This window comes from Balearica regulorum, chromosome 11, assembly GCF_011004875.1.
Source record: "Balearica regulorum gibbericeps isolate bBalReg1 chromosome 11, bBalReg1.pri, whole genome shotgun sequence".
NCBI lineage: Eukaryota > Metazoa > Chordata > Aves > Gruiformes > Gruidae > Balearica > Balearica regulorum.
This window is the reverse complement of record NC_046194.1, coordinates 23558049-23573157: the sequence shown is the minus strand read 5'-3', so window position 1 is coordinate 23573157 and position 15109 is coordinate 23558049. Positions and strand designations below refer to the sequence as shown.

The following is a 15109-nucleotide window of genomic DNA, read 5'->3' as shown; positions in this document are numbered from 1 at the left end:
GTGCCGCCGGCTGATGGCAAAGGCCGGAACGACCTCGGGGGGCCTCTTGGAGTTCGTTATCCCTTGAACTCGTCAGACTCTGAACGCTCAACCTGGGATTAAGCTACAAGTCGTGGTTTCCCTGTATGCCGACGACTAAAACCAGCCACAGAACATTGCTTAGCTGGGAGGGTAAAACTACAGGGTGCTCAGAGTCTAAACCCCACTTCTGATTTTAATGTGTGTTCTTCTCAGGTCTCCGTCTTAACTCCTGATACTCAGTTGCGTGCTCCTCCTCAGTCAGGTTGTTTGGAGAGGGGTCCATAGAGAGTGCGGCTCCTGCTGAAGGTAACAGGATTTTTCCCCATTTTCTTGGCACAAGAGGCTCAGGAGCTGTTGTTTCTCTTTGCGGGAAGGGGAGAAGCTGGGGGGGGACGGGGGGGGCTGAGATGCAGATGTGACGCTGCCTGTTCAGGCAGGAAAAACTGAGGAGGAAGACCAAAAAACCCAATAAATAAAGTTAATAAGGATCCAAATTCCTGCTGACCACAAGGAGCGAGACCTCCCCCTGCCCCGGAGCGCAGGGACTGCCTCTGTGTAGGCAGCATCCAAATCCTGGCCTCCCCAGCAGCACCCCAAAAGCGCCCCACAGCCGAGCCCCTCCTTGCAGGAAGGAAAACCCAGCCGGGAGCGGAGGAGATAATATCAACACACCCCCACGCAGGGTCGGCGCTCCACCAAAGTGCTTTGCATTGAAGCAAACAGACTAAAGAGTGGGCTCAGGTCAGGTGCCCCCCCCGCACCGAGCCTCGCGGAGGGGGGACAGCGGTCCCCTGGAGATGCTGTCCCATACCGAAGGGGACAGGCAGCGCATAGACCTGTGGATTCAGGGGGAGAGAGCCTGATGCACCACCACCCCCCCCCAAAAAAAAAAAATAAAATTAAAAAAAATAAAAATAAAAGCATGCCCTGAAATCATCTGCACCGGGAAGCGAGAAGTCAAGCGTGGCAGTGGGAAAGGGTGGGGAGGGCTCATTTGGTTACCCACACATGTTTAAAAAAAGGCCTCATTATTTTAATAAACTAGTGAGAGAGACTATTTCTAAAAGTGCTTCTCTACTTTAGGGCCTGATTTTAAAGAGAAAGAAAGAGGAAAATGTGCATTTGCCCTCCCCTGGTTTTGTGTTTAAAAAAAAAAAAAAAAAAAAAAGGCAGAAATGAGTTCATTTCATGACCGTTTATTGCTGGGGTTGCAGAGGATCAAACCCACTGAAACCAAAGCCGTTAAACATGAAGGAAAGCCAAGTGAGAAATATCTTGATCAGGTGGAAACCTCTAACGGGTAGAAACAGCATCCTTGGTGCTGGGCTGGGACATTTCAAAGGACCTGGAAGGCAGAGGAGGAGGGACGCGCTGAGCATCGCCCAGCCAGGGGCTTTGTGTGCCCACCCAGACCTGCCCCGGGTGCCAGGCAGAGGCGGGGGCTGCGGTGGCCTCTCTCCTCTCCGCCTTCGCGTGGCCCAAGGACACCATCAAGACCCTACAGACGGCCGTGACGCTCGTTCCTCTCTATCTCAGGATGGTTTTGGCCGGGGCAAAGAGAAGCCGGCCGAGGGCCACGAGGTTGCGACGTCCTGGGGGCTTTCCCGCAGGTTTGGCTGAGCCCAAATGCGCCCACAGCACGGCTGAAATCCAAAGTGCTCGGATGAAACCGGCAGGAATTAAGGTTTAAAAAGCTTCAGGCTGAGGCCATGAGGGAGAGGTTTGCGGGGAGATTTGAGCAGGCAGTCAAGCGCTTTGCTGGACGGGGACCTCCCTGCTCTGAACCCAGGGTGAAATCAGGGGCCGGGAGGGCTGGACTGCTTCTTTCTTGGGGTCTAGGACTTAAAACAAGGATAGTTTCCGTATCCCGCTCTTTTCCCTTCAAGGCGGTGTGAATTTAGGCAGAAAAGGGCAATAGAGGATCTACCTTGCCTTGTCCACCCAACCGGAGTCACATTCCTTCAGCGATCCCTGAGTCGTGTGATCTGCGAAAGGACAGGTCTGTTCCCAGGCATCAGGAGAAAGCGGGTGAGAGGCACCGAACGCACGGTACGGGATGTGGTACCCGGGGGATGCTGTCCGGGGCCCGCCGGCGAAGGGAAACGGACAATGGAGAGGGCTTGGGCTCTTCACAAGAGCCCAAATAATTTTTAAATAATTCACGTGGCTGCTCGATCGCGTAGGGACGGAGGGAAACCTGCTCGATAAATGTAAGGCGCTGGGAGGGGCAGGGAAATGAAGGAGCGGGGGGGACTTACAGCAGAGGAAGATGGCGAGGAGCGGGAGGGCCGACACCGCCGCCGTGCTGACCGCGAGGGCGGTCACGTCCACAAACTCCGTGCATCCTTCTCCTGTGGTCAACCAAACCAGGCATCAACGCAAAAAGCCGTCCGAAGCAGAAGGAGAGAAAGGAGAAAGGCAATTGCCTCCCGTGAAAATATGCATGTGCGCAAAAATAAATAAAAAAAGAAGGGGTGTCAAAAACTAGTTTGGCTTTTGCAAAGATTTCGTTTCCCTGAAAACCCCAATTTATTGGATTTTTTTTTGGAGCAGGTCTAACTCCGAATGGCCGAGTTGAAGGGGTATCGGGATTACGTATCCGGGACAAATCCTGGGGGCGGTCCCTGGAGCATCCCCTCTCACCGTGGCGATGGTGGATGTTCTTTATGAGGAAGCTGGTCTTCAGCACCACCAAAACCACTCCTCCGGGAGCAGCGTAGCCCATCGTGCGCTGCGCTGGCCGAGGGAAAGATGACAAAGTGATGTTAATGTCGGACAGGGGTCTGCCCTCACCCACGACCTGGTGGGGAATCCACCGGCCGGAGTTAGCACAGAGGTGGAAATGAAGTTTTCATAGAAAAGAGTTAAGGATGAGATTTTGGGCAAAACAAAAGCCCCCAGGGGCCAGTTTTATCTCCCTCCCTGCCACCCTTGGTAAAACAACCCACCTGTTTTGCTTTTGAGTTGGATGAGCTTTGTAGGCTGGAAGGTCACGGTGGCGGAGACCAGGAAGGTTACCACGATCACGTACGTAAGGGCGATCTCCGGCAATATGATGGCAACAGAAGGGCCTGAAGGAAAGCAGGACCAGGCAGAGTACCAGTTCTTGCACTTCCCGACCACCTTCGTAACTGCGCAAAGCTCCACCATATCCCTTTCCCACCCTCTCCCGACTCCCGGCCTTTTCAATCTGTCCTCGCACGCAGCCTCTCCATCCCTTGATCGTTTTAACTGCCCTTCTGCAATTAACTCTTGGAAAGGGCTCTGGGTAAAGGAGAACGACGATATGAATTGTATGGATGGGTGTGTGATCCAAACGGTGGTCCAGGTCCCCACGACTAGCCGAAATCACACACGAGGAAGCCACGTGCGGCTCTGGCTGGGTCTATCCCCACGTACTCAGCTGCGTGACCCTCCCTCTCCGGGGCACTGCCTTCCTCTCCGACCCCAGGAGACTCTACATCTCCCATGAGGTCTTCACCCCGTACCCTCTGCACGGCAGGGATTGCTTTTCTGAGCTGCACCCTGCACAGGGGAAAGCAGCGGGGTCTGCACGGCATCGCCCCCCCACCCCAAACCACCCCGCAGCCTCCTCCTACCTTCCTCTCGCATCCAGAGGATCCCGGCGGTGCCTGCCAGGACGGAAGCGATGCACACCAGCCCGCAGGTGTAGACGCTGAGCCACCTCCACAGCTCCCCCCCTAGACACCCAGAGCAGCGTGGCGTGACTGCCGTGACCCCTCGTGATGTCCCGCGCCAGCCCCCAGCCCCTCCTCACGCTGGGATGCAGCCCGTGCCCACCTGGGGTGCTGCGGGGTATCCCCGGCCAGCGCCCCGGGGGTCTCACCCGCTCTTTCGCGCGGGTAGCTGGAAAGGGCTCTGTGCCCCCCCGGTACCTACTCTCTGAAAAATGGAGCCTTCTAATAAAAAACCCCAACCCGCCCCTGAGAAACATCTTTTTCTATCAAAGTGTCAGTCGATCACCTCAGCCCTCCAGAACAACAACGCCTGGGAAGTGCCAGGATGTAACCCGGCTTGAAAACTGAGCAAAATCAGTTTTCGCCATTAAAAACATTTGCCAAGGAAAGTTCCTCTCCTCTTGTAAAGACCTGCCAGATGACGTGAAGACGAGATGTGTAGATGGCGGGAAGGGGAATTAGCTGATTACCAGCTCTTCCCACAGCAAGGCTTCTCACTCTCCCCCCCCCCCCGAGGAGGAAAATGAGGGTTCGGCTGCCCCCCAACTGCAGACTCACTTATTCTGAGCTTTTCAGACTGGCAGACGGGAAAAATTAATCCCCATCCCGAGACGGCAGCAAAGACCACAGCAACCACCGCAATCCTCAGCACGTCCTGCAAGGCAGGGGAGAGACCTGGAACCCCCCCCCCCCGAGGAGCCAGGAGTCAGGCCACCGGCAGGACCAGCATGGATGGCTCTGGTGGGCCATGGGGCTCCTCCATCACCAGCACAGTTTCAATTTATTTTCCAGCTGGTGGCCATATCAGCGCTCTCTGCTACAGTCTGTGGTCCATGAAGTGTCCAACCTGGGATGCGTGCTGTCCACAGGCTTTCCGGCCACCACCCCCCTGCCCGTGTCCTGGTCACCGTCACCTTGGCCAAGGGCCATCGCTTGGGACCTTCTGCAAGAAGGAACAGCCAATCTTCTGCCGCCCACCCTGCCAAGGACTGTGCCTTGGTGGGATCAGAGACCGGGAATTGCTGCTGATCATCCTACGATGGGGAGCTCCTGTCAACAGCACGTGGGCCGCAACCTCACGAGAGGGCGGCCAGACCTTGGGGGATGGAGGCAGAGGGATGGGATGAAACCACCCAGGGATCCCCAGGGAAGGGTGGAGAGCAGGAAGAGCGGCGGGAGGTGAAACCCCAGCAGCGATCACCTGCAATGGTGACGTTCAGGGAGGTTTCTTGCCAGCTTATCCTGTTGCTGGCGTTGCAGGAGTAGGAGCCACAGTCCGACTTCTTCGCCGACCTCAGGTACAAAACGCTGAGGTTGTCGGAGAGGTGGAAACCTCTGTCTGGGGGAAGGGGCCGCCCATCTTTCTTCCAGGCGATGGTGTCCACCCTGCCCTCCGCCACCTCACAGAGCACCTCACCGGTGTCCTGAGCCACGAGGGCACTGCTCCGGAGCCGAGGGCGAGAGACGGGCTCTGGAGAGGGGACAGAAACACCAGCACGGCTCTCAGATACAACCTGGGGCATCTGCGACGGGGATCCGGGCTGCTGCAACGTCCTTGAGTCTGCACCGGTGCAATCCAGGTGCCCTTCCCTTGGAAAGTCCTGTGCTGCACAGGGCTGCCGCGCTCTCTGCCTTTGGGCTTGCTTTTCTCTAGCTGAGTCATTGCTTTTATTGCATTTGGGTAAATACAGGGCGTTTTAAAATTCGTCAGGAAATGAGAAAAAAGAGGAAGAGGATGCAGATCCCATTCAGCTTTATGTGTGGTGGAAAGGAGGAACGGGTGGTGAAGGGTTGTGGTAGCGTTATGGCAGCAATATTATTATAGCAGACAAAAGATAATGCCAAAGCAAATTAAGGGAATTGCCGAGAGCGATATTGAGGAAGAACTTCTGTATGGCTCTTATTTCTGCGACAGTGGCTGGCGCCAGCAAATTGCAGAGAGACTATCGGTCAGTATGGTCTGAGGGTGAAATTTTTTTTCGTGGCTTCTCCAGAAAGCCCACCATCGGCTCTGCCTGCTCTCCCTCGTAAAAGTGCCGGAGGTACTCTCCGCAGGTGGCAGCGGATACGCAGCATCCCACCAGTCCCTCCATCCCTGCACTGCGAGTAGGAAAAAAAAGGGAGGAAATGGCCTTTCAAGGACGGAGCCCAGCCCTCTGTCCCAGCCAGGCACCCTGGAAGGTCTCCTCGGGCAGCACCACCGGATCTCCACTGGGACAGGTGGGGAACCTCTTCCCAAAGTCTCCCTGGTGATGTCTCCATGCATGGCAGGTTCAAACAAACTCATCATTGGCCCATTAGACTCAAATCCCTTCTCCAAATCCCTTTGTCTGGCCGATGGTCCGTGTACACTCGCATAACACCACTGCTCTGTTTGCATCCCTCACCCCGCTCCTCCCTCCCATGCCCACCACTTACTGAGGACTTCCAGCAGGACGCTCAGGCTCTCCCCGTCTCCCACGTTGACGGTCACTTTGTAGGTGCCACTGTCGCTTTCCTGGACGTCCTCCAGCAAGAGAGATCCATTGGATGGATGGAAAACGGCTCGTCCCGCGTAGGGCGCGTGGATGGCTGGGTCGTGAGACCCCCTGTAGTGCTGCAGGATGGTGCGGGAGCCGGTGCCGTTGAGGTACTCCCACCGCGTGGAATAGATGTGCGTGATGTTATCCGGTCCGGGAAGCAGCACCGAGGATCCCACAGCAGCGGCTTTTCTCTCCAGGGGTCCCACCGCTTCCGCAGCCTGTTGCAAAGGCACCAGCAGCCCTGGATGGCAGGGGGGGAGAGGGAGGATGAGCGGGGGAGACGGAGCAAGTCGGCACGGCTTGGGAAAGGCTGGGGTACCCCCTGTGCCAGGGACACAGACGTGGGACCTGGACCGCTCGGTCACGGCGTCTCACAAAGCCATCGCCCGTCATGCTGCCAGGCAGCGAGACATCCCAGCCGGCGCTGGTACAGGTGCCCAAATACAGCACAGGGTGCTTGGAGATACCTGGGTGCAGGGCTGCCAGCTGCTTCTGCTTGAGTTTTGTGTGTGTTTGGGTGGCACTTCCTACCTCTCCAGGCCCAGAAGGGACTGTCTAATCCTGACCTAATTTCCATGGCTCATTCCCAATTCCTGGCCTTTTTTGGGGCTGAAAGCGTCCGCACACTGCGAGCAGAGCGGGACGCGGCTGCCTGCCTGCCCAAAATACACGGTGGTTTCTGGGCTTGTCGTGACGTGGGCTCTAACAGGCGCGGGAGGACTTTGGGAGCTGCTGCGGGTAGGTCACAGCTCCCAGCCCTGAATAAAAAAAAAAAAAAAAAAAAAAAGAGCTTTCTAGGAAAGCCAGGCAGAAGCCACGACTACAGTCCTATCTTGTAAAGTGGACTCTTTAAAAAAGGCGAGGTTAAAGGGTTTAAAGCAAGGAGCCAGCCCTAGGCAGAGGAAATGAAAAAAAGGGTGTTTATCTACCCAGGCAAAGGTCCAGTTGACTGCCAGGGGCAATCCTCGTCCTCCTCAGAGCCCGCTCTGAAGGAGGCACCAGGATTTCTGCCAAAGCTCCTCTTCTCCTCCCCAAAGCTGTCAGCCCGGCCCTTGCACGGGGGCGTCAGGTCTGAGACTCGCCGAGACGGCGACCGTCGGCAGCGATCCCAGCCTATCCCCGGACCCCCACCACCGAGCCACCCCAGCCACGGTTCCTGACGAAACAGACGGCATGAAAACACCTTTCCAGCACCGGCCGCCCCGAACGCTCGGCTGCCCGCAGCGAGGCGGAGGGATGCTCGGCGGGAGGGATGCTCGGGCGGCCGGTTGCTCCCGGTGCAGACCCTCCAGCTGCACAGGCTGTGTTTGCTCTTCTCCCTCCACCGTGTCTCCGCTCCTGCCCTGATAAGCAGATGCTCGTGTGCGTTTACGCTGCTGCCTGCCCTCTCTGCAAACAATCCTGAAAATTGGCCCTTGTGCTCTGACAGGTGATTTCTCTCAGCAGTTTTGCAGCACAGATGGGAAAGGACATAAGGCTTAACAATCCAAGTAAATCAAGCTCGGCCGATGATTTTCCTTTCTCATTCGTAACCTTGAGAAACAGCTATCGGGTTTTAATTTTGTGCCTTCATGCCCCCCAAACCAGAAGATGTGCAGGGAGAAGAAACAATGTTATGATGGAAAATCCCCTTGCTGCAGGAAAACACTATTTATACAGAACACGCGGTACCGCTAGCAGAAGGTAAGAGAAAATACGTCATCCCAGGCATCTTGCACAACCGCAATATCCAAAGCTCACCCTGGAGACACTCAAACGGAGCTCACTAACACCACGGCATCTGAAAATCTAGGTGCATTGTAATGGGTTTGGTTTCTATTTTAGCTGCTCCCCCTGGAAATCTTTGTACATTCGTGCCTCACGGCAGCCAGTGCACGTATAAGGGCCACAGTGGGACTGGTCACACGAGTATAACTGCAATAAATGTTGGGTTATTACATATATCAGCCCCAGCATAAATCTATCTGAGCAGACTTTTACCTTGGCACCGCGCCTGGCTCTTGCGCTACCTCCTGTCTCTGGCCAGCAAGGCAGAGACACCCTTCCCTTTCAGGTTAAGCATTTCGCCCCCCCATCTAAAAAGTCTAGGGTATATGGACCAGCGATCCCCGCGCACAATTGCACAGCTCCACTGAAGCCTCCGTGGGTTTGCAACAGGCGAGGATCTGGCCCGGAGCCCGCTCGGATGGCATCGGCACCTCGCCCAGCCTGGGGACCATTTACCTGCAAGGAGCACCCAGCTGGTCCCCAGCAGCCGCATGGGACGGCACGTCAGCATCTGTGAAGGAAAAAAAAAAAAAAAAACGGCTCAAAAATTGCCACGCTTTTAAAATAGCCCCTTAAAAGCCCAGGCGCTGTAACGAGAATAACGGGTCAGGCCGTACCGCGTGAGGAGCTGTCGCCGTCTCCGATGCTCGCGAGGGCAGTGCCGTGGATGGTCCCAGCGTGGGCTGGCTCCCGCCTCACCGCGTTCCTGCCGATTGCTCCTCTCCTCCTCCCCTGCTGCCTCCTCTCCTGCCCCTCTGCCCGGGGACCTTCCCGGCAGGTTTTCCCGGCGGCAGCTCCCGGCTCTCGCCCCCGCGCTCTCTGATGCCGGCCGCTCCCCGGCGCTGCGAGTGGGCAGCGTGGGAAGGCAGAGCTGCCCGATGGCTCCCGGCACCGCGGATGGCAGCGGCGGCTCCCGGCGCTCGGACCCCGATGGCCTTTGCGCCTGGGGCAGGGCTGGGGGGAGCCCCACGGGGACGTCCTGCAGCCCCACAGGGGCACACGGGCAGAGCTGCAGCGCACCCCAGAAACGGCCCTGTGGCAAGAAATGTTGAGCTGGATTGCCAGGCCAAACCAGGGAGAATAACCTCCCTGACTCTGCTTCTAGGAGGAGTTTCCTATTTTAGTGCTTGCGGCGGTAGAAGTTACAGGGGATGGCGCAGACCGTTTCCGTGCCCTGAGGCCAGCAGACCCGTCCCCATCCCTTCCTTACAGCTCGGTCACCTCCCCGCCTGCCCCTGGCCGAGCATCCCAGCTCCCTGAGCAGAGCAGAGGCTCAACTCATCCTCCAGCCTGTTTCTAGCCGTGGCCAGGGGCTCAGGCAGGCTCTGAAACGCTCGTCCCACTGCGAGTAGCTCTTTCCTCCACCAAGGCAGGCGTGGACCGGGATCATCCATGTCCTGCAAGCTTTCTGCAAAGGGAATTTCAGTTTAAGGGAGAGTCACTCCTGGGATCGGAGGACCACTTGGGGACCAAGTTTCATGCTGTCCACTGAGAAGCAGAGGGATGAGAGCCTTGGGAAGGTTCCAGCTCTGCCCCGGAGCACTAGGGAAAGCTTTCCTGCCCAGCTGAGCGTGGCTGGCCCCGTCCGACTCCCATGGACCACCAAATCCCGAGGGAGATGGATGCTGGGGCAGGACAGCTGTGTGGAAAGCATCGGGAAAAGGTGGGTGGATGCAGATGTCATCGGGTCCAGAGCACCAACATGGTGGCACCCGCTGGCTCCATCAGCCCCGTCTCCGTGCTCCCTGCCAGCCAGGGAAAGCGCCCAGCCCGCACCTCCCGCCTCCCGACGCACATCCGACCCGTATGCCATGGTCAGCCCGATGCCCACCTTGCCATCCCTTTTCCCATTTCTTGACCCTTTCTTTCTCCACCTGCTTCCTTCCAAATAAACATGCCTGTAATTACTTGTCCTCCATCGGTCCTCATTCTGCTGCCTCCATCCCCAAACGCAGTACTCCTGGCACCGTTAGCTGGACAATCCCGGGTTTAGCCAGTATTGCCAGTCGGGTTTTACCTCGACGCTCTCGGTTTTGCACGTCTCCTCCCCAAGAGGTCCCCAGCGCTCCACACCATCAGCTGAGCGCTTCGGTTGTTTCACGTCTCCCACCTTGGCCACTGTGAAACCCAGCTGCACGTCACACACCACTCTTTTTTTGGTCTTTTTTTTTTTTTTTTTGGAGTTTTGGTGTATTCTGTCAGGAAGGTTCCCATTCCCTGGCCAGGCTGCTTCGCCTTGGGCTAGAGCCGAGGCAGCGGCTGCGTCGCTCACCTGCAGCCCCAGCGAGCAGGACAGACGTTCTCGGACGGGAAGGACAATGACCTTTAGGACAAGTGGAGCTTACAACTAGCTCAGTACAAACTGCATGTTTTTTTTGGGTTTTTTTTGGTGCACGTTAAAGGGGGGACTGCTCCCACTCAGATTCCGCCTTCCGCGTTGTTTAGTGACCCACTGTGCATTTTCATTTTTAATGTAACTTCTCTTTCTCCCTCGTGCCCAGCAGAGTGCAGGTTTTCTGTTCCCATCTGCTTGGTTCCTCAACGCTGGGCCGGGCGTTTGCCGGGTCATATCACACATCCGTTGGCATTTTCTCGTCGCAAAAGGGCTGCTGCATTCTGCGTGCGGTTTACCTGAGCTTGGGACGTTTGAGAAGCTAAAAGCAACTGAAAGCAGTGCAGAGGCACGGGCACGAGCCAGGAGCAGGAAAATGCAATTTGTGAAAAGGAACAGCAGCTCTGTCCCTTTTCCAGGGACGTTCCCTCCCCGGAGCAGCACGTTTCTTGGGTAGCCCTGGACATCAACGTGCAACAGCGATGTTTGGGGTGACCATTCACCTGAAGGTGTCTTCAGAAAGATGCTGAAGGATGAAGCTTTCATTCTCCAGGCAGATATTTCATGCACTTGCAGGAAGCTGCCACAGACGAGTTGCCCAACTGCTGCTCCCACCACGTCCCCGTCGTCCACACGCACCTCTTCATTTAGCTGCTCCAAAGAGTGATTTTTATCAGTCAGGCCACTCTGGCCCCAGTAATCCTTCCAGGTTGATGGAAGGAAATTTTAAAAAACATATTCTCCACTTAATCTTAGATAAAAGAAATGAAAAAAAAAACCCAAGGCAGGTTTCTGCTAGCGCTCAACTCCTTTCACAAGTATTTTAAAAGCCTTTCCGGCACTTGAGTTGCACCCTGCGCTTTTTGAGGGGCTGGTAGAGACCAAACAGCAAATACAGCAGCAGAGTTTGCACACCGCTGCTTCAGGCCATTGCAGCTTATTGTGGTTGGAGAGAGATAAGAAGAGCAGACAACCATGAGCAGATGTGAAACTCATGCCACAGGCTGTCTGATAGCACAACCCCAGGTCCCTCTCTCTCTTCCCACTCCCACGCTGCTGCAACCCCAAAGTCATGAAGGGACGACCGTCGGTCTCTGCTAGAACTCAGAAGCGTGTGGATGAAACAGTAAATTGCATTTTATGGTCAACCTCAACATCCCCGTTGCAGAGAGCGGTCGGAGACCCCTCCACCCCCAGCAGCACCAAGCCCAGGATGCAGCAAGCACGTACCTGGAGCAGCTGACGGCTGCTCAGCCCCTTCTGCCGTCCCCAGGCTGGGGAAAACAGACTGCCACCCCCCCCAGGAGTCAAGGGCAATGGAAAGAGACTCGTGAGTCCTGCCCACAGGACTACTGGGCTGGACAGTAGCGTGCTGGGGCAGTCCGGGCAAGGAGAAGGCTTTGCTCTAGTCAATGTGCTCCTGACGGTCACCAGCACCCACGTGGGTGCTCAGTGGAGGTGACTGTGCAGAGCTTTGCATATGGGGCTTCCTGCAATTCTCCATCTAGGGTTAAATGGGAGAAAAATCACAGTGAAAAGGAGTCGGATTCACCTGATCAGTGCCAGTGAAGAAGGTGGAGGCCCAGCTCTGGGAAACCAGGGGACAGCGAGCTCTTCCAGCCTGCTGACATGCAGAGAGGTGCAGCTGGAAGCCTTGGCAGACAACCGTAATTTGTGCTGTGCTCGTCACCTGAAATCAGCTCGGGCAGCCACGATACGCATCCTGTAGGCTCTGAGCAAGCGCTGTGCAAGGGACAACTGTGACACTTTTTCCCTCTAAACAAATAGCGTGGCCTAATCCCAGAACACCAGAATAGCTGAGGGTGGCACGCACCTCTGGAGATGATCTAGCCCAAGCCCCTGCTCGTGCAGGGTCACCTACAGCAGGTTGCCCAGGACCATGCCTGGGTCCAGTTGTTCAGCCAGTTTTCAACCAAGCAAACTGATGAATCCACTTATCTAACCCATACTTTGTCAGCTTCTCTCTGAGGATGCTACGGGAAATGGTGTCAAAAACCTTACTAAAGTCAAGGTAGCCAACACCCACTGCTCTCCCCTCACCCACCAAGCCAGTCACCTAATTGCAGAAGGCTGTCAGGTTGGTTAAGCAGGATTTCTCATTCATAAATCCATGCTGACTCCTCCTGATCGCCTTCCTGTCCTTCGCGTGCTGGGGAATGGTTCCCAGGATTAGCCGCTCCATCACCTACCCTGGCTGACGGCCCCGTAGTTCCCTGGGTCCTCCTCCTTGCCCCTTTCTGAGGATAGGAGCTCTCCTCCAGTCTTCAGAAACCTCTCCCATCTGCCAAAGCCTTTCAAAGACTATCAAGAATGGCCTCGCAACGCGGTCAGCCAGCTGCCTCGGCACTCGTGGGCGCATCCTCTCAGGGCCCATCGGCTTACGCGTGCCCAGGTCGCTTAAGTACTGCCTAACCTGATCCTCTCCCACCGAGGGAGTCCTCCTTGCTGTGGACTTGCTCTAGACCCTTGGATTGCTGAAAAAAAAATTACTGGCAAAAACCGAGGTGAAGAAGGCATTGGGTGCCTTGGCCATGTCCTTGGTCACCAGGTCCTCCACCCGCTCAGCAGTGGTCTCAAAGGAGGACATTCAGCCACGTGGGCCTGGGGTGGATTGAAAGGTGGAAGAATTAACTATGACAGGCAGCAAGGCTGTTGAGAGGAGCAGTGAGCCACCCGAAGCCTTTAAACTACAAGGCTGCACGTATCTAGCGGGAGGAAGCTTGCTCTGAGATGCAGCCAGCAAGTGCCTGAGGTCTGCAAGCACTGAGCCATCTGCAGCCACAAGGAACGCCGCGCTGAACTGTAATAGCTTCAAAGACCAAACAGAGAAGGGCCTGGGTGCGCTAACGCAGCATCTCGCCAGCCACCAGCAGACACTCGCCTGCCTGCGGGGAGATGCACAGATCTACCGCTGCCCAGCCCAGGGACGCACGGGCTGAAGCGAACGCAGCAAAGCCTGGGAGCTCCAGGGCAGGCGCGTAATAAAGAGCCTCTTTTTCCTGGGTGACACCTTTGGGAAATGACACGCACGTTACCCGACTGACAAAAAAATGCAAGTGCAAGCGGCACCTCATTTCCAGAGTCAAGTGCTTGAAGTTCCGCTTAAACCCATCACCCCAAATCCTGGTCCTCCGGTCCGGCCAAAAGACAGCCTCCCCCCTAAGCCATGCCTCAGACAGGCTGAGCACAGCAGGAATGGAATTTCAGCTCAAAACAAGAGGTGGAAAAAAACCAATTGAGTTTCCAAAAATAAACTAAGCTCAGTCTTCCTGCAGAAATGAAAACTGTAGTCGTTCTGTGAAATGTCCAGGAAGCTGCGGCAATTACCCCGTGGCTCTAGACGAGCTCACTGCGACCTCTCCGCTCCCTCTCCAAACACGGAAACATGCCAGCCCATCTGGCGAATTTTGCTGTTCTCCAAGTCCAAAAAACCCCCCACCCCCCACTAAACTGTCCTGCCCACTTGGCCCCAGAGCTCAGTGGCGGGGCAATCTCCCAGCCGACGCTCCTTTATCTATCTGGCCCGTCACACACCTACGTATTTTCGCACAGAGCCGCAGCGGTTGGGCTCTGTCACACTCATATTTGGTTCCTCTCCTTCTCTACCTCCCAACCTTACCAAAAAAGCAGAAGGGTAAGGCAAAATTGTGGTAACTCTTGCAAAACTTCATTTTCTGCTATTTTCAGTCTATCTCAGGCATAACGAGTGAGAAATCTGTCTTTCCACTGATAGCGGAAGTGTATTTTAATTCCGAGAGGGAAGTTGCTGTCACCTACCTGATTGCTTAACCCAAATCCCGTTTTCATACGCCCAGCAGCCCGTCAGCAGCACGGGAAGCATCAAAGCTTTCCCCTTGGCTGGACTCGGACTGTCAGGGAAGACAGTCAGTCGAGGCTTACCTCATCTCTGCGGCTCACAAAAACGCTCGAACGGAGATCAGCCCACTTCGTGGGGGTGCCACGGCTCCCGGTGCGACGCCAGGACCCGAGCACCGCCCGGGCAGGATTGGGTCCCCCCACGCAGTGCAGGTCCATACTGCAGCAGCAGCTCACGGCGTGCGCAGCTTCAAGGCAACGAGTTTTCCTCTCCCTCTGGCAGGCGTTCGGCACCGCACGGTACAAGGCAACTGGACGTACCGGTACTGGTACCAGTACTGGGTTTGCGCTGGGTACCGCTGTGCAAAGTGGAAGAGGGCAACGCAAGGGTGGAGGAGACACGGGACGGTCTCTGCGTGCGACAGCTAAGAAGCTTTGCTGCAGACTCACGGAGCGGGGCTCGCTCCTGCCCCTCGGCGTCACCTTCGGGGAGCAGGGCTGAGCCCCGGGGTGTTCCCGGAGTGAACCCCGGGGGGCTGGGCTCCCCGCAGCCGTTTTCTCCAGCTGCTCTGGGAGACGCAGGCGCCGGTAACGGGGCACTCGTGGTTCTGGGTGATTGGTGGAGGCAGGAATTCGGTTCTAGGTCTTCATTTTGCTCCAGGGCTGAGATTATTTTGTGACTTGCCAGACACAGTGGGGGGACTCTGCTGCCCCTTTCCACGGGCTCTGCGGCTGCTGCAGGCGCTGAGGACCAGCTCCGTGCCCGAGCAGTCCTCCCTCGCCCCTGCATGCCCCCCCGGGGATGGCGTTTCCAAAGTCCTTCAGCAGTGGGGCAGAGACGGACGCCCAGCGCTGCCCAGAGGACTGCCAGTAAGCGACCACACGTGCTCTAGCCGAAGGAGCAAAAGCCATATTTCCTGTGCACTTATTTG

At 56.3% G+C, this 15109-nt stretch overlaps 1 protein-coding gene across 1 annotated transcript; it reads right to left on the bottom strand.

Annotated features, from left to right (window-relative positions):
- Positions 1 to 1088: 1088 nt before the first annotated feature.
- Positions 1089 to 14168, bottom strand: LOC142603321 (uncharacterized). The gene is made up of 11 exons (XM_075763049.1): positions 14139 to 14168; positions 8465 to 8519; positions 6138 to 6482; positions 4921 to 5190; positions 4278 to 4394; positions 3621 to 3722; positions 2970 to 3092; positions 2665 to 2757; positions 2280 to 2372; positions 1949 to 2006; positions 1089 to 1366 (listed from the first exon to the last, which is right to left on the bottom strand). Exons 1-11 carry the CDS (start codon positions 14166 to 14168, stop codon positions 1315 to 1317), a joined length of 1338 nt encoding a protein of 445 aa, XP_075619164.1. The 3' UTR covers positions 1089 to 1314.
- Positions 14169 to 15109: the final 941 nt, after the last annotated feature.

Bases quoted from the DNA above. Each gene is read 5' to 3' on its own strand.
- LOC142603321 (XM_075763049.1), bottom strand. From the start codon at position 14,168: ATGAAAACGGGATTTGGGTTAAGCAATCAG. The intron at 8,520-14,138 runs GTAGGTGACAGC...TTTCCTTCACAG, and splicing joins GATTTGGGTTAAGCAATCAG to ATGCTGACGTGCCGTCCCAT. The intron at 3,723-4,277 runs GTGAGTCTGCAG...CTGGGTGTCTAG, and splicing joins GTCTGAAAAGCTCAGAATAA to GGGGGGAGCTGTGGAGGTGG.